General features: G+C 41.8%; 1 protein-coding gene across 3 annotated transcripts in view; it reads right to left on the bottom strand.

Moving 5' to 3' along the window:
• The window catches only part of LOC311111048 (cGMP-dependent protein kinase 1-like), a gene marked incomplete at both ends in the record, with an annotated part of 156999 nt that overhangs the window by 61068 nt on the left and 71317 nt on the right, over positions 1–24614 (bottom strand). For all 3 annotated transcript variants that reach the window (XM_084153743.1, XM_084153744.1, XM_084153742.1), the window contains one exon: positions 15314–15427. In XM_084153743.1, coding sequence (XP_084009869.1) covers positions 15314–15427 — 114 coding nt within the window. The remainder of the gene's footprint in view (positions 1–15313; positions 15428–24614) is intronic.

Genomic DNA, 24614 nt, shown 5'->3' with positions numbered 1-24614 from the left:
ACATGACCAACAAACTAACATGGTCCAAGCACACCACGACAGTCGTGAAGAAGGCACGACAAAACCTATTCCCCCTAAGGGGACTAAAAATATTTGGCATGGGTCCTCAGATCCACAAAAGGTTGTACAGCTGCACCATTGACAGCATCCTGACTGGTTGCATCACTGCCTGGTATGGCAACTGCTCGGCCTCCGACCGCAAGGCACTACAGAGGGTAGTGCGTACGGCCCAGTACATCACTGGGGCCAAGCTTCCTGCCATCCAGGACCTATGCATTTCACATTTGGCATGTCTCTTTTGTCGTGGGTCAGAGTTGCGAAGAGAACGATATGACGAGTCATATACACTTTTTTCTACTCACTTAAATTGCATACAGTCAGTTGTGTCAGTTGCTTGAAATAGGATTGATTTCTATCTCTTACGAAGCAATGCAACTAAGTTGCAGGCAATGTTTGTGGGGTGACACATGGAGCAACCCAGATGCAACTTTGTTGTAAGCAACATAAATTGCATCCAGATTGCTTCGTGTGACAGTGTGACAACCCCACTAATGTCTCACTTCCCACAGCTGGTCTCAGACTACTTTGAATGTTTGTGACAGTATCACCCATCCCCTGCTGGTGCCAAGAGGTCTAGGGCCATACATCAGGAGCCAACAACCTATTCACCCTGACAGCCTCCACTCTTTCACTGCTTAATTTCCCAGAACAGTATGCCGATATCAACAATACTTGTCTGTTGAATTCATGCCTGTTTGTGATCAAATGTAATTTTCATGATTTAAAGCGCAGGTCAATGCTCCATCACATCTGTAGGGTCCATCGCTGGGAAGAGGACAGAGTGGAAGAACACAGGTGTGTTCCCCATTGAATTAGCATGCATTTCAAATGAAACACACATATAACCTTTCCTTTTCGCAGATGAGAAATGTTTTCTTAGAATCTACTTAGAAGACAACAGCATGAAAGCCCATACCCAGTTGACAGTTTTGGACCACAATGAGAATCAGAACCGGAATAGAGGACAAGCCTCAACCATTGCTGGTAACTACGGAAACTATGCCATCCATTTTCTGATTTACACTTTAGCACTTCCTTGGTCATATTGGGATGGTAATGCAATCATTGGCCTGTCCAGATCTATTCAAACAAATGGACAAGTAATTGCCCCTTCAGGATAGCTTGGTTGACTTGGGGAAAGTGGGGGGTTTCTTTGGGGGATGGTGCTCTCTTTCAATTGTGCTCAGACACCCTTTTTTCTCTGTGGGAGGTGTGGGGCCTGACTATCTCCACTGCACTTATATGATCATTTGCATCCAGCCTGAGTGCAACGTAAATCAAATCAAATGTATTGGTCACATACACATTTTTAGCAGATGTTATTGTGAGTGTAGCGAAATGCAAGAAGTGTCCTTGTGTTTTATTGTATTCACTGGTTTATTTTCTTCTCTTTCCTAATTTCAGCCAATCCAAGATACAACGTTGTTGACCCTAAACTCAAAACAGTGTATTGCCAGGCCAATATATCAGCCCACCACTCAAAGATTCAGGAATGACCTGATGTAACACGTCCTGCAGAGACGCATGGACAAATCAGTGAAATAATGGGAGGCAAAATTCTGTGGAAGAGGCCGTCATCTGGCTGCCAACATAGCCCCATCCCAAAACCCAGCAAGGAGGTTATTGCAGCACACACATGAAGATTCAAGGACACTTGAGGGCCATTTTGAGAATGCCCTGTCTGTACTGTGTATTGTTCATTATGTGCAGTGATCTGTGTTGTGTTGTAAAAAATTACAATTACGATTCTCATGTCATTACATAGGTATACACTATGATTTGTTGGGTTTTACCAATTTACCTTCAGTATTCAAATGTTACTGACACATTGATCTGACTGCTTTATTTAATACACAACACTATCATGTGACACCGTAATAAATCACTTATAGTAGATAGTAACAAAACAGGTAGTAGTGGTTCAAATAATGGAATTTATTACTGTGATTCGACAGAATTGTAACAAAATAGAATGTACTGGTTTAGAGTGATTTGACAAAATTGGTTGGTTAGGCAATGTCTGGCTGTGAAGATGAGTCATCGTAGTGTAATTACAATAGGCCCATTACATTTACTGCCTCTGTAAATCCCACATAGACTCCTGTCGATGAGGGATATTTGCGGAGAATGGCACATACAACACAGGAAGCCAAGACTCTTCTGTTCCCTCGTCCCAGTCTCTCTCCCTTCAGTGCTCATTCAAGCACCGATAAGAAATCAACCTGTGTTGACTAAGAACACAAATTGTTATTCATGAAAAGCTAGATAAAACAAATCTAATCACAAGAAATGTTTTGATTTGATCAGAGTGCAATTATAAAACTGCAAAAGTTATGAATAGATTATCTTCCTTACACTTGTTAGTGTGTGCTGGGACAAGAAGAATAATGTCACTTACTCGATGGACAGCTGTCCATTCGGTCCAGCAGGTCTAGGCTGCTTCTTCCAATTTATTTTCAGGACATAGAAAAATGTCTCTATAACACCACAATTGATGAGCACAGAAAAGTCCTCGTGATTTGTTACACAGTCTCTCGTGCGCTGCTTTCTTCGCTGGAGATATCAAGCCCCCCAATCGATGGCAGTAACAAGTCCCACACACCTGAAGCACAAACACTCATCGTCGGTTGTCATTGGTTGTCATTTCCCACAGTTGCACCGCCAATCCTGGCTCTCACCACCGCTTCAGGTGTTATGATGATTGGCCAATAAGAAAGAAAGTAAGCTAGCTAGCTACGTTAGCTACTATAGTAAGCATCAACAATATTATGGTTAAATTCAAATATACTAATTGATAAAGAAAAAATATTTTGGGAAAAAAATGTTTAACAACGGTATAATCTTTGTAAATGATACACATGCAGCTAACAAAAATATATGGAAATATCTGCTCTACTCAAAATTACAACCAACTAATTGCAGCATTACTGCAAAAATAGAAGAGGCCAGAGGAAGGGTTAAAAAAATTGTGATGAATAAAAAAGCATACCCGTTTCATTTAAGGACCATATACAGTTGAAGTTGGAAGCTTACATACACCTTAGCCAAATACATTTAAACTCAGTTTTTCACAATTCCTGACATTTAATGTGTAACTGAGTCAGGTTTGTAGGCCTCCTTGCTCACACACGCTTTTTCAGTTCTGCCCACAAATTATCTATTGGATTGAGGTCAGGGCTTTGTGATGGCCACTCCAATACCTTGACTTTGTTGTCCTTAAGCCATTTTGCCACAACTTTGGAAGTACGCTTGGGGTCATTGTTCATTTGGAAGACCCATTTGCGACCAAGCTTTAAACTTCCTGACTGATGTCTTGAGATGTTGCTTCAAAATATCCACATAATTTTCCTTCCTCATGATGCCATCTATTTTGTGAAGTGCACCAGTCCCTCCTGCAGCAAAGCACCCACACAGCATGATGCTGCCACCCCCGTGCTTCACGGCTGGGATGGTGTTCTTCGGCTAGCAAGCATCCCCCTTTGTCCTCCAAACATAACGATGGTCATTATGGCCAAACAGTTCTATTTTTGTTTCATCAGACCAGAGGACATTTCTCCAAAAAGTGCAGTTGCAAACCGTAGTCTGGCTTTTTTATGGCGGTTTTTGAGCAGTGGCTTCTTCCTTGCTGAGCGGCATTTTGCCACAACTTTGGAAGTACGCTTGGGGTCATTGTTCATTTGGAAGACCCATTTGCGACCAAGCTTTAAACTTCCTGACTGATGTCTTGAGATGTTGCTTCAAAATATCCACATAATTTTCCTTCCTCATGATGCCATCTATTTTGTGAAGTGCACCAGTCCCTCCTGCAGCAAAGCACCCACACAGCATGATGCTGCCACCCCCGTGCTTCACGGCTGGGATGGTGTTCTTCGGCTAGCAAGCATCCCCCTTTGTCCTCCAAACATAACGATGGTCATTATGGCCAAACAGTTCTATTTTTGTTTCATCAGACCAGAGGACATTTCTCCAAAAAGTGCAGTTGCAAACCGTAGTCTGGCTTTTTTATGGCGGTTTTTGAGCAGTGGCTTCTTCCTTGCTGAGCGGCCCTTCAGGTTATGTCGATATAGGACTCGTTTTACTGTAGATACTTTTGTACCTGTTTCCTCCAGCATCTTCACAAGGTCCTTTGCTGGTGTTCTGGGATTTATTTGCACTTTTCGCACCAAAGTACGTTCATCTCTAGAAGACAGAACGTGACTCCTTCCTGAGCGGTATGACAGCTGCATGGTCCCATGGTGTTTATACTTGCGTACTATTGTTTGTACAGATGAACGTGGTACCTTCAGGCGTTTGGAAATTGCTCCCAAGGATGAACCAGACTTGTGGAGGTCTACAAATTTTTTTTTCTTGGCTGATTTCTTTTGATTTTCCCATGATGTCAAGCAAAGAGGCACTGAGTTTGAAGGTAGGCCTTGAAATACATCCACAGGTACACCTCCAATTGACTCAAATGATGTCAATTAGCCTATCAGAAGCTTCTAAAGCCATGACATCATTTTATGACCCACTGGAATTGTGATACAGGGAATTATAAGTGAAATAATCTGTCTGTAAACAATTGTTGGAAAAATGACTTGTGTCATGCACAAAGTAGATATCCTAACCGACTTGCCAAAACTATAGTTTGTTAACAACAAATTTGTGGAGTGGTTGAAAAAACAAGTTTTAATGAATCCAACCTAAGTGTATGTAAACTTGCGACTTCAACTTGCAAAATAGTTGGAAAGAGATTTTCGATGTACTGATTAAATGGCACATGGTTAATGAACTGATACAGAAAACGACACTGGATTCAAAACTTAAAGAGTTTTTCAATATACATTATTATACAAAATTCTTGCAACCAATATATTGTTATATATTTGGGGATACAACCATCCCAGCTTTGCAGATTTTGCTGCGAAGAGACAGAATCATTAGATCATTTGTTTTGGTACTGTCCATATGTAGCTTGTTTTCAGTCACAGTTTCAGGAATGGCTGAAGAATTGCAACATTTATCTGGCACTAACTCTGCACATACCACTGCTGGGTGATTTAAAAAGATATAGTCAATCGATCAATAATATAATAATACTCTTAGCAAAAATGTTTATCTTTAATGTACAATCTGTAGAAACTATGAGAATAGAAAGGTTCAGACCTTTTGTGAAACATCACAGCACAGTTGAAAAATATATGGCAAATAGAAATCAAAACTGGATGGTGTTCAGAGATTGATGGGTGGGGTTGAGTGGAGCTGAAGGGTGGTACAAAAAATAACAAGATAACTAATATAAAATATACTACGTCTGTAAAATGTATATAGGTTCAGAACTTTGGTGAAACAGCTCAGTTAAAATATATGGCAAATAAAAATCAAAACTGGATGGTCTTCAGAGATACATGGAAAGGGTTGAGGGTAGCTGAAGGATGGGACTAACAACAAACAAAATATAACTATAGTGTCCGTAAAATGTATATAGTATGTATAAGCTGGAAGTAGAGGCCTAATTGTTGTTGTCCATTAATTTACCCCAATTAGGGGAGGGGTGGTAGGGTTAGGGGAAAATAATGAAGGAAAATATATTTAAAAAATATGTACATATGTTATATAGAGTACCAGTCAAAAGTTTGGACACACCTACTCATTCAAGGGTTTTTCTTTATGTTTACTATTTTTTACATTGTAGAATAATAGTGAAGACATCAAAACTATTGAATAACACATTTTGAATCATGTAGCAACCAAAAAAGTGTTAAACAAATCAAAATATATTTTATATTTGAGATTCTTCAAATAGCCACCATTTGCCTTGATGACAGCTTTGCACACTCTTGTCATTCTCACTTTTCCAACCATCTTGAAGAAGTTCCCACATATGCTGAGCACTTGTTGGCTGCTTTTCCTTCACTCTGACGTCCGACTCATCCCAAACCATCTCAATTGGGCTGAGGTCAGGGGATTGTGGAGGCTAAGTCATCTGATGCAGCACTCCATCACTCTCCTTCTTGGTAAAATAGCCCTTACACAGCCTGGAGGTGTGCTGGAGGTGTGTTGGGTCATTGTCCTGTTGAAAAACAAATGATAGTTCCACTAAGCCCAAACCAGATGGGATGGCGTATCGCTGCAGAATGCTGTGGTAGCCATGCTGGTTAAGTGTGCCTTGAATTCTAAATAAATCACTGACAGTGTCACCAGCATAGCACCCCCACACCATAACACCTCCTCCTCCATGCTTTACGGTGGGAACTACACATGCAGAGATCATCCGTTCACCCACACCGCGTCACACAAAGACACAGCGGTTTGAACCAAAAATCTCCAATTTGGACTCATCAGACCAAAGGACAAATTTTCACCGGTCTAATGCCCATTGCTCGTGTTTCTTGGCCCACGCAGGTCTCTTCGTCGTATTGGTGTCCTTTAGTAGTGGTTTATTTTCAGCAATTAGACTATGAAGGCCTGATTCCCACAGTCCCCTCTGAACAGTTGATGTTGAGATGTGTTTGTTACTTGAACTCTGTGAAGCATTTATTTGGGCTACAATTTCTGAGGCTGGTAACTCTAATGAACTTATCCTCTGCAGCAAAGGTAAATCTGGGTCTTCCATTCCTGTGGCAGTCCTCATGAGAGCCAGTTTCATCATAGCACTTGATGGTTTTTGCGACTGCACTTGAAGAACCTTTCAAAGTTCTTGACATTTTCCGTATTGACTGACCTTCATGTCTTAAAGTAATGATGGACTGTCATTTCTCTTTGCATATTTGAGCTGTTCTTGCCATAATACGGACTTGGTAAGGGCTATCTTCTGTATACCCCCCTACCTTGTCACAAAACAACTGATTGGCTCAAACGCATGAAGAAGGAAATAAATTCAACAAATTAACTTTTAAGATGGCACACCTGTTAATTGAAATGCATTCCAGGTGACTACCTCATGAAGCTGGTTTAGAGAATGCCAAGAGTGTGCAAAGCTGTCATCAAGGCAAAGGGTGGCTATTTGAAGAATCTCAAATATAAAATATATTTTGATTTGTTTAACACTTTTTAGTTACTACATGATTCCACGTGTTATTTTATAGGTTTGATGTCTTCACTTTTATTCTGCAATGTAAAGAATTGTAAAAATAAAGAAAAATCCTTGAATGAGTAGGTGTGTCCAAACTTTTGACTGGTAGTGTATATATTTAGAAAAAATATATATGGAGGATTGGAAATGATGCAGACAATTACATTAATGGAAGTCACAATCTATCTGCAATATTAAAGCTGATCTACCCCTTCCAAAATATTTTTTACCTGCTTATACATATCTGGGCATCTGGATTGATGAAAATCTATCTTTCAAAAAGCACGTTGATGAGTTAGCTAAGACATTTTCACTACGCTTTATGACGGGCAATAGGTTCAGTACAAATCACTGCATTCTGTATCAGAAAGTAGGCTGGCTCTCTTTGAATTCTCATAGATCGATGCATTGCACTCTTTCAAAAAAAAAAGCCTTCCTGCATAAACTTCCACCGTACCTTACTTCCTTGTTAACTTACAGACGTACAAGATACCTGAATCAGTTTCAGGGATGGCCAACTCTGGAGATCCCTTCGATCTTCACTGAGTTAGATAAATCTGATTTGAGTTTTTTTTGTACCTTACTTGTGGAATAATCTCCAAGACTCTCTAAAATTGGATGCATTGGTGCCTTTAGGGCAATTCAAAAGGATGATTGAAGACCTTTTTACTGAAGAATGTGTTTGTTTTCTATGATTGTGTTTTGCTTTTCTTGTATTGATGTGAATATTGATGTGTACAGTATATCAATGTGTATATTGATGTGTATAGTGTATATTGATGTGTATTCATGTGTATTGACGTGTATACAGAGCTCATCTGTAAAAGAGACCTAGGTCTCAGCATGACTTCCTGTCAATATAAAGGTTAAATAAAAAATATATCTTAGAGTTTTTAATTAAAGAGCCTTTTCAGACAGTTTCAGTCTTCTCTTCTCTTCAATTCTCAATCAAAACAGCAAACAATGACAAAGCTTTGTTGCTGTGATGATTCTGCTTCCCACCGGTGCAGAATGTAGAGACAATATTGTCCTTCCACAATAGACTGTTTCCTTGGAAGATAAATGGTAATTGTTTATTTTCCACGTCATTACAGAAAACCACCCAAACAATCATTCTCCACCAGGAAATGTATTGGAGTGACCTGGTATATTTTAGTCTGGTCGTTCTGAGAAAATCATACAGAGAAAATGTGTGTTCTCATCTATTCATCAATAGATGAGTTATTCTAATCTGGGGCTACAGTCTTCTCATATTTGCTTTCACATATCTCCAACTCAATTGACTTAGTTCCGTCACATTGTTGATAGCCTGCGTCACATAGCAGGGTTGAAGAAAGGAAAGGGACATTGTGTCCAAGTCCTTGCTGCAGGACACTGGCTGGATTTGTCCATCAGTACAAGAGGTCAAACTGCTTAAACATTAGATAATCAGATGTTGAATACACATTTTTATTTATTGATAAAGAGAAATAGGTTTTTCCGAAAGCTTTTAACTGTTGCTACCACAACCGTTATATACATCTCTGTTGCCAAATTAGATTTTATTCCTGTGTTGCACTTTAGAACCACATCAAGGTACCAGCACCTTCCTGAAATAGCCCCAAAATGTACCAAACATTTCAAAGGGAGATATACACAGCGCCTACGGCAGCATTGTTTTGACCATTGTGGGACTAGAGGTAATCTATGTGAGCATCTAAGCAATATGCATAGTTTCTCATTCCTCCTTCACCTCTGATAACCTTAGCACTAGAATAGCCGGGCCTCAACGAGTACCAATAGCCACCAATGCCGCACCCCTGGGGCATCTTTTTTAAGAGTCTAATACATCAATTAAATATACACTATCACAAAGAAATCCATTATTATTTTGTTTAGGCAGGTCTTAAAGGAATAATACACTCAAAAGCTATAGTTTGGTATTTTTTTCATTAGTCCACTGTTGAAACAGTCCCAAAATGTTTTGCATGTCAGCAATCAAGTTTTCAAGATATAGGACTTTACTCATTACACTTGCCACATCTATCATCATGATGATGCATTTTACATCATGTGGCAAGTGTCAATTTGCTTTTTTAAAGTCTTATATCTTGAAAACTTGATTGCTGACAAACAAAACATTGTGGGACTGTATCAACAGTGGACTAATAAAGAAAAAAATACAAAACATTTAGTAGATTATTACATTATGATGCTAAGAACAAATGTTTTTCAAAATAACAGAACAGCATATTTTGTCCTCCTAAAACTGCATTCTTTTTGTGTTATCAAAATACTAACAACGTCAGTGTGTTAAATACTTATTTAGGAAAAGTCAAGGACAGAGGGGGACATGACTTTTAGAATGACAGATATGTAAATGTTTTATTCACATGACGCTCAAAAGGCGTCGTTGGCGGTTCTACTGTTCTACAAATTTGTTGCGGTGTAGATAGAACGCTGTAGCTTAATCTCATAAGCCTCATCCTCTGACAGTTCGGTGACGACACTTCCCCCTGAGGCAAAGTAGAACAATCATCAAAACTCTGCTCCAAAACATAACCCTGGTGCCACAGAGACAATTCCTCTGGCTTTGGCAGCTGGTGATGAGTGTCTTAGTGTAGTGTGGTGAGAGAGAGCATCCCTCTCTTTACAGAAACACCAATGACTCTGACTAAGAAGCTTCCTATTTTGGCAGGGGCCCCCTGTTCATCTACACATCTGTAAACCCATGTGGGAAATAGCTCATTAAGAAGAGCAACCAACCAAGGTTCAAAATCACTGTGAAAAAGAGTCAAATAAGAAAAGTTTGTGTGGTAACTTTGCATTCACTCTTGTTTCAATAGTGTGACACAAAACACATCCAATGGTCCATTCAGTTTAGCTGTTCTTGTGGGATACTAACAGTTTAGTCTAAAAAAAGATGCACAGACACATGCGCACATGTGCACACGCGCTCACGCACACACATAGACATAGACACACACCTTTTGTCTAGTTGAATCTTAATGATGACTCGCATGTTATTTTCACTATCATGTCCTTCCCTGAGGGAGAGATGCTAGTTTATATTACCATGCCTGTTTCCGCATTGACAAATATTAGCATAGAAATGTCCATTAAACATTGTTTAAAGAGACAGCTGCAGGGCTATTCTCTCACTGTAATTCTGGAGGTCTCTTTCTCTCCCTGTCTTTTCTCTCTCTCCCCCTTTCCCTCCTCTCGTCCTCCACAGTGCACTCTTACTAGGTGTGTTAACATTTTCAGCCACCTGGAATCCTGATGCAGCCTCTGGCTCCAACACCTGCGTTCTCTCCAAGAAAATAACAGCTTACACAAACACACAAACTTTCACGCACGTACATTTATAAACCCTCTCAGATATAAACTCATACACAAGCACAGATCTGTACACGTACACACCGTCTGCAGTCTGGCTAGGGTCTGAGTGACCGTAACCCCCGCTGTCCTGATCACCCCGATCCCCTCCACTGTTCCGTGCAGGAGAGGGTTACCATGGCAGCCAATGGAAGCTGAGGGCTTTTGATTACCACTCATTCCCCATAGAGGACCTTGTTAAAACATCTTCCTCCTCCTCCTCACTTTCCATCTTGTTGTCTCTCACCATATCTCTGTCTGTATCTCTCTCTCATCTCTCAATTTAATTTACCTCTATCTCTCTTTCTCGTTGTCTGCAGCTCTCTGCCCCCTATCTCTATTTCTTTCTCTCTCTTTTTCATCTCTCTCCGACTCCATAAAGACTCCTGTGTGTTGTGATATGAGATGTTTGTGACAAGTGGAGACACAAAAACACAGGATACCTTCTTCCGAGAGTCTGCAAGTGCTCTCCTTTCACTGCCTCCCTCAATTAAGAGTGCCCTCATCTCTACCAGAGTCCCTGTCTAGTCACACCGTGGGAGAATATACCAATGTTTACAATATCCAATTTGCTATTGATTTCAAATAGCACTATCACTTCCTATAGAATGATTAAAAACAAATGTACATCAGGGAGAAGACGAGCCCCAATCACACAAGCATTTGCTAATTAGTGGGCATGTGATTGAGCGGGACACATTGTCAGTGATGCCTGCTTTAATCAAGTCGATTTTAAATCATTTTACCCTCGTTCATACCTTAGTTCTTTAAGGCTAAAAAACATGATTAGTATTCTGGGTCAACCTCTCTGTGAGCAGAGCAGAGCAGGCAGTCTCAGAAGGACAAGGAGAGGAGACAGTTTAACATTGTAACAGCTCGCTGCTGGAACTACAAGGTCAGTGTCATATGGAGGTTGACTATAGTCTGAAACTCACCACTCAACTGCCTGTTGCCATGGAGAACATGAAATATGTTGTTTAAACATGGATGTGAAAGTGTTCTGGGAAGTCTTTTTGTGGTTCATAACCTATTGTACAAGCTCAGCACATACATTCATGTGTGGTGCACATACTGTACATCTACAAACACACCAGGGTTGGGGTTAATTTGTATTGAAATCAGTCAATTCAGGAAGTGATTTGAATTCACAAATTCAAAAATGGAAAAACCTTTGAAAGAACTAGCTTCTCCTTTTCAGTTTATTGAGAAATTGTTGAAAATAGATGCCCCTTTTACCATTATTGAACTGGAATTTCTGACTTGACTGACTTCCATTCGAATTGACACCAACCCTGAAACAGACACACCTGTATAGGGACACACATGTGAAGACACATACATTAACTTGCTTAAACACACATACAGAGAGCCCCTCCCAGCGTCACACATACACAGGAATCTGCCACAGAATTCCAAACAACAAGTTTTATGATTTAAACAGTGAGTCCCTAGTGAAGCTACCACTGTCTGTAGAAAAGTTCCAGTGTTTAGTTTCATGCCTGTTCTCCTGAGGTCAAACCTGTAACTTCCAACTCCTGTCATAACAAAAGCCCAGTAACTTTGGACAGGGTGAACTGAGAGAAAGCCCAAGCAGGGAACGATGAGTCCCACTAGACTGTCCAAACCTACTGATAGAGATTAGACAGACAGACAAAGTTTGGTCATTCACTGGAGGAAAGGCTTTTCATACAGCTCAACTCTCCAAACAACAGAGCCCCTAAAAATGACTACACTGCATTGCAGCCTGACTTAGGCTAATGTTTGTTTTCTGCGATGCATGGAGAGATAGTGTTGTGTTTGTGACTGTGTGTGTGTCTGTGTGTGTGTGTGTGCGTGCGTGTGTTTCCGTGTGCTTGCGTGCGTGAATCCTTATTTGCATGCATTGTTGAACATGAGAAAAATGCTTTCAGAGTTTGATCTCAAGGGAAACTGAGGTATATGTTGGTTTATGTGATCAAATCCACAATAGCTTAGAAAGAGGGGCAGGAATCTACATTACACAAGGATTATGGGTAGAGAGAGAAAATATGAATCATAGTATTATAATATCACTGGGGGAATTTCTCTCTAAAGTCAGAGTTTAGCTGAAAACAGAGTGGCAGAGATCTCAAGGTCTGAGCTATTTTGCGCTGTACTGTACTGTGTTCTTCAGTGTTGTGCTGATGAGCAGACTGGACTGCTTTTTCCCAAATGCCACTACCCTCCAGTTCTGGGGGAAAAGCACTGCATATTTTTTCAACATTGAGGCATGCATCTCTCTCTCCTTTCCTTGTTTCCACCCTTGCTCTCTCTCTCCTTTCCTTGTTTCCACCCTTGCTCTCTCTCTCCTTTCCTTGTTTCCACCCTTGCTCTCTCTCTCTCCTTTCCTTGTTTCCACCCTTGCTCTCTCTCTCTCTCTCTCCTTTCCTTGTTTCCATCCTTGCTCTCTCTCTCTCTCCTTTCCTGGTTTCCACCCTTGCTCTCTCTCTCTCTCCTTTCCTTGTTTCCACCCTTGCTCTCTCTCTCATTTCCTTGTTTCCACCCTTACTCTCTCTATCCTTTCCTTGCTTGTTCTACCTCTCCCCATCTCTCTCTCTCCTGGTCTTGAGATTGTAACCTCCTTAAAACCGTCCTTAAAGTGCTTTGTCCTTAATAGGAGAGAAAGTGATGCATGACTTGTTTGCATCGTAGTGGAAAAATAACATGGTTCATTGTTGACGTTACAGATATGACCAGGAGGAATTTTTAAATCCTTTTCAAATTTGTCTAATAATTCACCAGGGTCTGTAATGAGTAATCTTAGAGCATGGACCATACAATCAGAAACATATGAACTGAGAATACCCCTGGAGTGATTTGGCTAGCTTGAATTGTTGTCTTCAGCTCAATTGTATTTGACGGTAGTCTCAAATCTATTCATATTTAATACCCAATCTATATATATATATGTTACTTCAGTGTGTATATGTTATTATAAGTCTACATGATTGTGACACTCTCTCCTCCTCCCTCTCTCTCACTCTCTGCCAGACCCAAATCACTCTATCTTTACAGCATGGCACATGTGTTAATGAGTGTTAGACGTCAAACAAAGAGAGCTCTCTGCAAACCTGTAGTCTGTATTCCAACACAGAGCCTAACACTCTTGGATTTATGTAACACTTTATGTAGCGATGTATGTGGTGCTTTTCCAGATGCTCAAAGAGGCTTGACATTGTAATTTAGTATTTCTTAAGAAAAGCCATCATGTGTAATAACAGCACTCTTGTCAAACAGTTATTGTCCTCAACTTCTCACATCGCTTCATGATTATGCCATGTAATCCACAGATATGTAATTATGTTTCATGTTGTCAGTAACTTTAAAGGAGGGAGGGGGTGGGCGGGTAGCAGGGTGGGTTTGTATTATGGAGAAGCTTTAGTGACAGGCTCATATCACATCTGAAGAAAATGCTCCTCAAACGGCCAAGTCATAATTACACATGCAAATTATACTTAAAGGAGCGCACACTGGAATAATCCCATAGAAGAACATGTACATATGCATTCCTAGATGCTTCATACTGGCAGCAAAATGAATTGGTTGATTACATAACACACACACACACACACACACACACACACACTTCCTCATGCACTCAGATGAATTCCACAGGTCTGGTGTGTGAGCAGTGGTAGTGGGAGACATATGAGTGGGAATGTAGGGAGGCAGAGGACAGTGATGGTTGAGACACTCCGTAACTGTTGTGAAGTAGATCTAATCCCCCAGAGACTCAATCCCAACCCTCCCTGAGGACTCCTCACCATGGCAACAGAGCCATGAGATCCAACACTTTGGAGAAACCAGAGGAACAGGTAGGAGGTGGCAGACTGACTGACAGCGTGACGGCCTCCTCACCTCTCTCCTCTCATCTTTCCATTCCTCACCTATCTCCCCTCTTTTCTGCCCCTCACATCTCCCTAATTATCACTTTCCCCCTCATGCCCTCCCCGCATCTCTCTCCTCTCGGCTCCCCCCTCAACTCTCTCCGCCCCAACCCCCCTCCTCCCATCTTTCTCCTCCAATCTCAACCATCATCTCAGGGACCCTATATCCACACCTGGGCCACTGCACATCCTTGGGGTTCAGTCACCAGCCACCACCTCAAGAAAATCCATCAACTGTGTGAGTAATTGATTAATTAATCAATAGTGGTTAAGTTAAGTGATTTCAGGGATTGTATGTGAAGCTGACTGGGAGCTGCCAATGAAACTGTTTCAGATACAACATTCTTGAGCTGTGGCGTACAGAAGTGTACAGTATGTGCATACGTGTGAGAAGAGAGGGCTTGTGTCCCTTGTAAATGTCCTAACACACAGTGCTATGTCAATCCTGTGTTATTCCTATCCAACCCTACAGCTCCAGCCTGTACCCATTTCCTCTGTGTTCCATAAACACACATCCCTCATCCTGACACACTCTCATAACACACACGGGCTCACTGAAATATGGACACAGACTTAGAAACCTTTCTTTCAGTGTATGTATATATTCATGTGTGTAGGCCTGTGATGATAAAACCTGGAGGTGAAAACTAAAGCACAACCATTAGAAGAAAAAAAAAGAATGTCGAGCTGCATGTCAAATGCACCACTTTGGTGTTCTGAGCTACTCAACCAGATTAAAATCCAACGTGTTGTGGCTAGAGGGCTGTTTCACCTTGACTAGAACAATGCTATCAGTGTGTTCCACGCTTCTGCTAGTACACAACAGGGTGATCCCTTCCTATGTCTACTGAGGGAGGTCCTGATTGACTCCACACTGAGCTCTGTGTGTGTGTGTGTGCGTTTATATAGCGATATAGGGTTGGTGTGTGTGTAGACTCACTCTTGACGGTTGCTGTCCTGGTACAGTTGTAGAGGATGGCCAGCTCTCCAAACACCTTCCCAGGTCCCATGGTGCACAGCTTCACACTCTCCTTTGTCACCTCCACCCTACCATCTGAAAAAAAACACACTCACACTCTTAATATATCTGAAAACGCAGACACACACATTCTTAATATATCTGAAAACACACACAAAAATACACACTCTTAATAATATAACTGTAAATACACATAGAAGTGGTTTTCACATATCATCTGTACTTGACTTTGCACATCATCGTGGCCCATCTAGCAAAGTATATCAGAGCAGGATGCTAGTAAACTGATAGACTGCAGGTTCAATCCCTGTATGGATCACATACTATTATCCCCTAGTATGCATGACTAAGCAGTAAGATACACCATTAAGTAGACTGTGAAATCACACAGTTCACAATGGCTTGGCATTCAGAAGCAACAGTATATAAAATCGATATAAAATATTAAACCCAAACCAAGGGAATGGTTCAGAGACAATGGGTTATGTCCTGAACTGGTGAAGTTTAAGGACATCCTTTCTGTGTGATTGGGGCTGTGAAGGGTGATGGGTGTGATTGCACAGCCTGTTTGTCTGTGATTGGAGCAGAGTATAGCTATTGTGTTTAGATGCACCTCATCACAGAAATATGCATACTCCAGAGGAACTAGAGCTCTGATTGGTTAAGAAAAGGGGAACTGGGAAAAAAGACTGTGGCAGTAAACAAAGTGATGGGCAGGTACCTGATGAAAATAACTGAAGCAGAAGAGAAGAGAAGAGAGGAGAAAAGGAGAGGAGAAAAGGAGAGGAGAAAAGGAGAGGAGAAAAGGAGAGGAGAAAAGTGAGTCACATTCTTGAAGTTGAACTTTCAGAAGCTCTAGTCCCAAACACCTGTCAGAGTTTGTGATAATACAAGGGTGTCAGACATGTGTATGTGATGCTCACTACCTAAAAAAACTGAACTTTCGCTTTGCAAATAAAGTAAATTTTTATTGAGTTTGAAAATGTACAACTTCTGTATTGTTCAGCAAGAACATGAGGTATAGACAGTGTACACTCACAGCATAGGTGTGTGTGTGTACTGTATGTGTGTGTGTGCATGTGTGCAACTGCTAAAATTCTGTGTTCCACTTAACTCTTTGCACTGCCCTCCTTCAACGCTCTCTTTGTGTTACGACCTTTGTGTAAACTCGTCCTCTTTCGCTAAGCAGACAGAGAGACAGCTGGAGATGAGAGGATAAACCAGAATACTCCACCATAAAAAAAAACACATTACCTCTTAGATGTTAAGTTAACTATTTGGGGGACTTTAAGCGGCTCTGGACTGGTTCTGACTGACATTCTGGTGTATAGGCAGGTAGCTTAGTGGGTAAGAGCATTGTGCCAGTAACCGAAAGGTTGCTGGTTCTAATCCCCGAGCCAACTAGGTGAAAAATCTGTCGATATGCCCTTAAGCAAGGCACTTAACCCTAATTGCTCCTGTAAGTCGCTCTGGATAAGAGCGTCTGCTAAATGACGTAAATGTAGAGCGCTCGGTGAAAGCCGTAGGGTCCCATTCCTTATGGTGCCAGAAAGCCCCATCTGTCTGCTCTCCACTACCACTCTCTCAGCAGAGTTGACTTGAAGTGTCAGGTTTCAGACCCTACATTTGCAAAGGGAGTGATGTGTCACATTTTCTGGCCTATCCAGTCAAATAATCGATTTGCTCTTCCTCTGAGCGACGGAGCCCAGCCTGGAAGACAACATATGCAAGGTGACAGTTGAGCGAATCCAACAGTTGACGTTTCATCTCTCTGTGATATTCTCGGCCGGATTTAGAGCTCTCAACATGAAAAAAATGGTGTCTCTGCGAAGCTCAGTGGATGTTTAGGAGAAAAGTCATTTACATTTTAGTCATTTAGCAGACGCTCTTATCCAGAGCGACTTACAGTTAGTGAATACATATATATATTTTTTTATACTTGCCCCCCCGTGGGAATCGAACCCACAACCCTGGCGTTGCAAACGCCATGCTCTATCAACTGAGCTACATCCCTGCCGGCCATTCCCTCCCCTACCCTGGACAACGCTGGGCCAATTGTGCGCCGCCCCATGGGTCTCCCGGTCGCGGCCGGCTGCGACAGAGCCTGGATTCGAACCAGGATTTCTAGTGGCACAGTTTGCACTGCGATGCAGTGCCTTAGACCACTGCGCCACTGTGCCGACTCTGTCGTCAGTTATATGAAATGGTGCCAATGTTGTACTGTCATTAAGTATGATCATATTTATTTTACAGTTACAGTAGGGGAAAAAAGTATTTAGTCAGCCACCAATTGTGCAAGTTCTCCCACTTAAAAAGATGAGAGAGGCCTGTAATCTTCATCGTAGGTACACGTCAACTATGACAGACAAAATGAGAAAAGACAATCCAGAAAATCACATTGTAGGATTTTTAATGAATTTATTTGCAAATTATGGTGGAAAATAAGTATTTGGTCAATAACAAAAGTTTCTCAATACTTTGTTACATACCCTTTGTTGGCAATGACACAGGTCAAACGTTTTCTGTAAGTCTTCACACGGTTTTCACACACTGTTGCTGGTATTTTGGCCCATTCCTCCATGCAGATCTCCTCTAGAGCAGTGATGTTTTGGGGCTGTCGCTGGGCAACACGGACTTTCAACTCCCTCCAAAGATTTTCTATGGGGTTGAGATCTGGAGACTGGCTAGGCCACTCCAGGACCTTGAAATGCTTCTTACGAAGCCACTCCTTCGTTGCCCGGGCGGTGTGTTTGGGATCATTGTCATGCTGAAAGACCCAGCCATGTTTCATCTTCAATGCCCTTGCTGATGGAAGGAGGTTTTCACTCAAAATCTCATGATACATGGCCCCATTCATTCTTTCCTTTACACGGATCAGTCGTCCTGGTCCCTTTGCAGAAAAACAGCCCCAAAGCATGATGTTTCCACCCCCATGCTTCACAGTAGGTATGGTGTTCTTTGGATGCAACTCAGCATTCTTTGTGAGTTGAGTTTTTACCAAAAAGTTCTATTTTGGTTTCATCTGACCATATGACATTCTCCCAATCCTCTTCTGGATCATCCAAATGCACTCTAGCAAACTTCAGACGGGCCTGGACATGTACTGGCTTAAGCAGGGGGACACGTCTGGCACTGCAGGATTTGAGTCCCTGGCGGCGTAGTGTGTTACTAATGGTAGGCTTTGTTACTTTGGTCCCAGCTCTCTGCAGGTCATTCACTAGGTCCCCCCGTGTGGGTCTGGGATTTTTGCTCACCGTTCTTGTGATCATTTTGACCCCACGGGGTGAGATCTTGCGTGGAGCCCCAGATCGAGGGAGATTATCAGTGGTCTTGTATGTCTTCCATTTCCTAATAATTGCTCCCACAGTTGATTTTTTCAAACCAAGCTGCTTACCTATTGCAGATTCAGTCTTCCCAGCCTGGTGCAGGTCTACAATTTTGTTTCTGGTGTCCTTTGACAGCACTTTGGTCTTGGCCATAGTGGAGTTTGGAGTGTGACTGTTTGAGGTTGTGGACAGGTGTCTTTTATACTGATAACAAGTTCAAACAGGTGCCATTAATACAGGTAACGAGTGGAGGACAGAGGAGCCTCTTAAAGAAGAAGTTACAGGTCTGTAAGAGCCAGAAATCTTGCTTGTTTGTAGGTGACCAAATACTTATTTTCCACCATAATTTGCAAATAAATTCATTAAAAATCCTACAATGTGATTTTCTGGATTTCTGACGTGTACCGTGTACCTATGATGAAAATTACAGGCCTCTCTCATCTTTTTAAGTGGGAGAACTTGCACAATTGGTGTCTGACTAAATACTTTTTCCCCACTGTATAAGAAAGGTGATATCTTATAGTAAGTCATTTATAATTAGATTGTTACTATATTTAGAAAGCATTTAAGTTATTTCAAGCCCTATTGCCCCACTTATGTTGAATTGGAAAAAAAATCCTATATGATTTTTCATATTTGTACAATGTAGTTGAGCTTGTGTCCTCAAAGGTGAGTACACCGCAGCAATTTATAACTATTTTTACCAGAAAGGTGAGTTCCAGACCTTTCTAAAACTATGCAACAATACCAGTTATTGTTTATGGCCATCTCATGAAAAATAATTACGTTTGGGTATGTCTATTTAGGCGGAAATCAACATTTTGCCCAATTATTAAACACTGCAATGGTTCACCTCGCTCTAAAATTGCATTCTAATCAAACTGAAGGCTAGCCAATAAACCATCCTGGATCAGTCTGTAGTTATTCTGTTCTAACATATTAAACTCCCATTAACTCCTAAACACAGAGTTGCTGCTTCAATACATTGGCCATGTAGTTGTCTATATAAGGGTGACACAGATAGTTAAAACAATAATCTGAACTGCTGGAAATGTGCAACGTTTTTTGCAGTCTATGGACCATGAAGGTCAAAATATTAATTATTATGCAACGATGTGAGAAGACACATGGACACCTGCACTTATAGGCTATGTCCAGTGGATATAAAATGTCCAGGTAAATTGGTGCCCTAGCCTAGATTATATCTAGATGACAACATTCTATGCAGACAGGTGAAGATCCAATGCAATATTCTATGGTAACAGAAGCAGTCAGTCAGTTCAAACAGGGGGTATGTTTTGGGTGAGTTCATAATCACACGATGTATGATTACCATGCGTTATAGGGAAATAATGCACACTCTAGAACAGTGGTTCCCAAACTCTGGGGCACGCATGGGTCAGCATTATTATTATTATTATTATTTTTAAAGGAACTCAGTCCGGCTTTAAACTTACTCTTGAAAGTTGTAATAGTAGAACGCACAAGGTGCAATTTCGAAATTGGGAAGTGCATCATCAGTTCCTCTTGTCATGTTAGTCATTGCATACCTTAGAGACCTATTTATAACTTGTCAGAAATGTCCAGATCTACTATCCCATGTCAGCTAACGTTTATTTATTGAGGTTTTCTAGCCCATAGATTTTGTTGTAAGTTTTTTGTCACTCAAATATCACATGAATAGACATTAGACATGGCAAAATGTATAGAATTGCAAGAAAATGTGCTTTAAAAGTGCAACATTTTCTTTGCACCCCATGACAAAATGTGTAGAATTGCAGGAAATAAGCTTTAAACCTGCAAAATTCTCTCCACCAACAAGAGGGGTGTGAACAGTTTGTGCATTGAACAGTGCTTGCGCCCATAGAAATAGATGTGGCGTGCACGTGCAGGGGGTGGCACGGGGTGTTCCACAATGCTGGAAGGGGGGCCCGGAGTGAAAACGTTTGGGAACCCCTGCTCTAGAATGTCCTTCAAGCCAATCAGAAATGATTATTCAACAATTAAATAATACATGAGGGGTATTTAGTATTTAAGCAATAAGGCATGAGAACCTGGGGATTATTGTGTGATAACTCGACTAAGGGCTGTTCTCAGGCCGGAGGAGAAGGTCTGTTCTTAGGCCAGGGTTCGAGGGCTTTATTGCTTTTATAAAACGGTTGCCAACATATAAAAAAAATTATTTATGACATTTCTACAGTAAAAACATTATTTTAACCAGTACATTTGTTTCTGCATTCTGAATTTGCTAGTCAAGCGGGCTGGTCGTTAGTTATTTTCTAGCCTCTTCACGAAGCAGGTTTCCCTAAAACGGGAAGCTTGGGGAAGTTCCATGACAGAAATCAGCTAAAGAGGGGCGGGAACCTGGTGTAAATCAGTGACGCCTCGTAACATGTCAAACCAATCAAATGCCTTGCTTGGGCGGAGCTCCAAAGGTGCTCACCAGATTAGTGCCGTAGGATCAACAGTGTATGAGGACAAAACATTTCAACAAAACAAGCACTGGTGACAAAGCATTTTAGAATGTTTACAGCACACTGGTTTTCACAGCATTTCTCTGGTCTACAATGCTGGCCATATCAATACTTTTTATTTTGACGTTTCTGAAGTGATATTTGGCTGAAAAGGCTAGCATGAGGGACAAGAAGTAGCTAGCCACAATGCGGTTCGTTTTGAGAAAAGTCAGCTAACCTTATAAGCTACCTAGGTATAACTAACTAGCTAGCTAATAGCTAGTTACATTTCTCTCACGATTATAAAGCCAACAAAATGTTAATAAAAACAGCATATTATTTACCTAAAAGGTTAGCTTTGTTAGCCCAGTCACTAGCTTATTCCGGGTTAGTGATACATAGAGCAACCATGTAAACTGCAATCATTTTGCTAGCAACATTGCTAAAATTAATGAAGTTAAATGAACCTCATAAAATGTTACCTGTGATCAGGGGCGCAACTTAGGTGGGGGACATAACTTTTTTTGTTTTGATTTTTGTTTTTATCCAGTCAGATAAACACTCCAAACAGCCTACCCGACCGCTCGGAGGCGTCCTAAAACACACCGTTGCCTAGTTTGTATCACATTCCAATGATAAAACTGGGGGTGACATGTCCCCCCCCATCCCCAGTGAAAGTTGCGCCCCTGCCTGTAATGCTCATCTCCTGTCGCCTAATTATCATCTCCTTATTTTCATACTGTACCTAAATGAGAAGGATTGGATTTGCACTGAACCATTTTCTGACAGCACTTAAAAGGCATGTACAAAATCTGGTATTTGGTTTGCCTCATATACATTGTCTACTGGTATCATTTTAAATTGAGCTATTCTCTGCTTCAGATGACAGATGCCCATAAGGCCAGTAATGCCATCATACTGTGGGCCAATGGCTGCATGGACGATGCATGCGATATATGATAAACTGGAAAATGGATTCACATAGCATATACTGTGAGAAAGTGACAATCAAATAAAACAGATTGGAGATCTTACAACTAGACAAAAGGAAATGTTCATTTGAGAATACAACACAGAAACACAGACACATTAAAGACATAACTGCACTTTATTGCATGATTGTGTTATGTGATTAATCAACATTGACACTAGTTCATTTTGAATATCAGTTTAACAGTTAAAACACGTTTAAACACTTCACTTCAAAGAGGCAACACTTCATCACTTCAAAATGTACAAATAAGCTAACTTGTATGTAAAGATTAGACATCTTAGTGTAAACAGCAATAGATCATTGAATAGTAACACGTAGGCTATTATTCCAAAAGCATAATTTCAGGTGAAAAAAAAAACTCCATACCAGCGGTGGCCAACCTTGCTCCATGGATCCCTGATCTACTGGGTGAGCAGACTTCCAGCCCAGCAATAGCACACTTACATTTGATAAGTTGAACCAGGTGAGTCATTGTCTGAACCGTTAACGTTAGGTAGTAAGTGGCTACTGTGCTTGAAATTTAGCTAGCTTGTTGCTACCTGGATAGCTACTAGTAAACAATAGCTGGAACGACCTAGCGAACAGACGCGAACTGGCTGAGTCAATTCAGTGGCTATCTTTGCACTTGGCTAGCTAACAGTAGCTGCTAGGGGTAAGTTATAACCTACATTTGTGTTTTGTTTTTACATATTGGTAGCCAGAGTCGTTCAAGGAATTCGGGACATGGGTGACTAGTTAACGTTAGCTTGGCTCTGTGTGTTCGTGCCGTGAAAGGAGGGGTTTCTTCTTTGTCTGAAAGCAATGGCTAGCTAGTATGCTAACTATTCTAGCTAACTAACTGGCTGAATAAGTTGACGACGGACTCGCTCAAGCTGTCAGGACTAACCCACAACGTTAGACACGAACACGAACGATCTGCTTGGCGTGTTGACACACTGGTGGTTTGTTGTGGCCGAGTTATGGTGCTAAACCGTGTTGTTGGAGTCCGGCATGCTAGCTGGCTGTGGCGTCTTATGACTAGGTGCCCTGCACGATTTTCACGGAAGAATACTGTACCAAGTTAGCTAGCTGAATAAACTAAGTTAGTCTGTAGTTTACAACAATTATAGTTTCTGAGGTGGAAGTTGGGAGAGTTATATTTGGGTGTTGTGGTGAGGGAGGCACCGCTCTCTCCTTTCCCAGATGTTTAGTTCATTTCATTCCGATCTCCTTTGCATTATTGTAGCCATTTTCTGTAGCCTGTCAACTATGCCTCTGTCTATCCCTGTTCTCTCCTCTCCGCACAGGCTATACTAACGCCTCACACCGCGTGGCTGCTGCCTCTCTAACCTGGTGGTCCTGCACGCACCACCCACGTGGAGTTCCAGGTCTCAGGCAGCCTCTGGAACTGCCGTTCTGCTGCCAACAAGGCAGAGTTCATCTCAGCCTATGCTACCCTCCAGTCCCTCGACTTCTTGGCGCTGACGGAAACATGGATTACCACTGAAAACACTGCTACTCCTACTGCTCTCTCCTCGTCTGACCATGTGTTCTCGCATACCCCGAGAGCATCTGGTCAGCGGGGTGGTGGCACAGGAATCCTCATCTCTCCCAAGTGGACATTCTCTATTTTTCCCCTGACCCATCTGTCTATCTCCTCATTTGAATTCCATGCTGTCACAGTCACTAGCCCATTTAAGCTTAACATCCTTGTCATTTATCGCCCTCCAGGTTCCCTTGGAGAGTTCATCAATGAGCTTGACGCCTTGATAAGTTCCTTTCCTGAGGATGGCTCACCCCTCACAGTTCTGGGGGACTTCAACCTCCCTACGTCTACCTTTGACTCATTTCTCTCTGCCTCCTTCTTTCCACTCCTCTCCTCTTTTGACCTGACCCTCTCACCGTCCCCCCTTACTCACAAGGCAGGCAATACGCTTGACCTCATCTTTACTAGATGCTGTTCTTCTACTAATCTCACTGCAACTCCCCTCCATGTCTCCGACCACTACTTTGTATCCTTTTCTCTCTCGCTCTCCTCCAACACTACTCACTCTGCCCCTACTCAGATGGTAATGCGCCGTCACAACCTTAGCTCTCTCTCTCCCGCTACTCTCTCCTCTTCCATCCTATCATCTCTTCCCTCTGCTAAATCCTTCTCCCTCCGATCTCCTGATTCTGCCTCCTCAACCCTCCTCTCCTCCCTTTCTGCATCTATTGACTCTCTGTGTCCCCTATCCTCCCGGCCGGCTCGGTCCTCCCCTCCAGCTCCGTGGCTTGATGACTCATTGCGAGCTCACAGAGCAGGGCTCCGGGCAGCCGAGCGGAAATGGAGAAAAACTAGACTCCCTGCGGACCTGGCATCTTTTCACTCCCTCCTCTCTACATTTTCTTCATCTGTTTCTGCTGCTAAGGCCACTTTCTACCACTCTAAATTCCAATCATCTGCCTCTAACCCTAGGAAGCTCTTTGCCACCTTCTCCTCCCTGCTGAATCCTCCTCCCCCTCCCCCC

This window comes from Coregonus lavaretus (genome assembly GCF_964263955.1).
Source record: "Coregonus lavaretus genome assembly, chromosome: 36".
Lineage (NCBI taxonomy): Eukaryota > Metazoa > Chordata > Actinopteri > Salmoniformes > Salmonidae > Coregonus > Coregonus lavaretus.
Note: the sequence above shows the minus strand (reverse complement) of the source record. Positions and strands in the feature narration are given on the sequence as shown.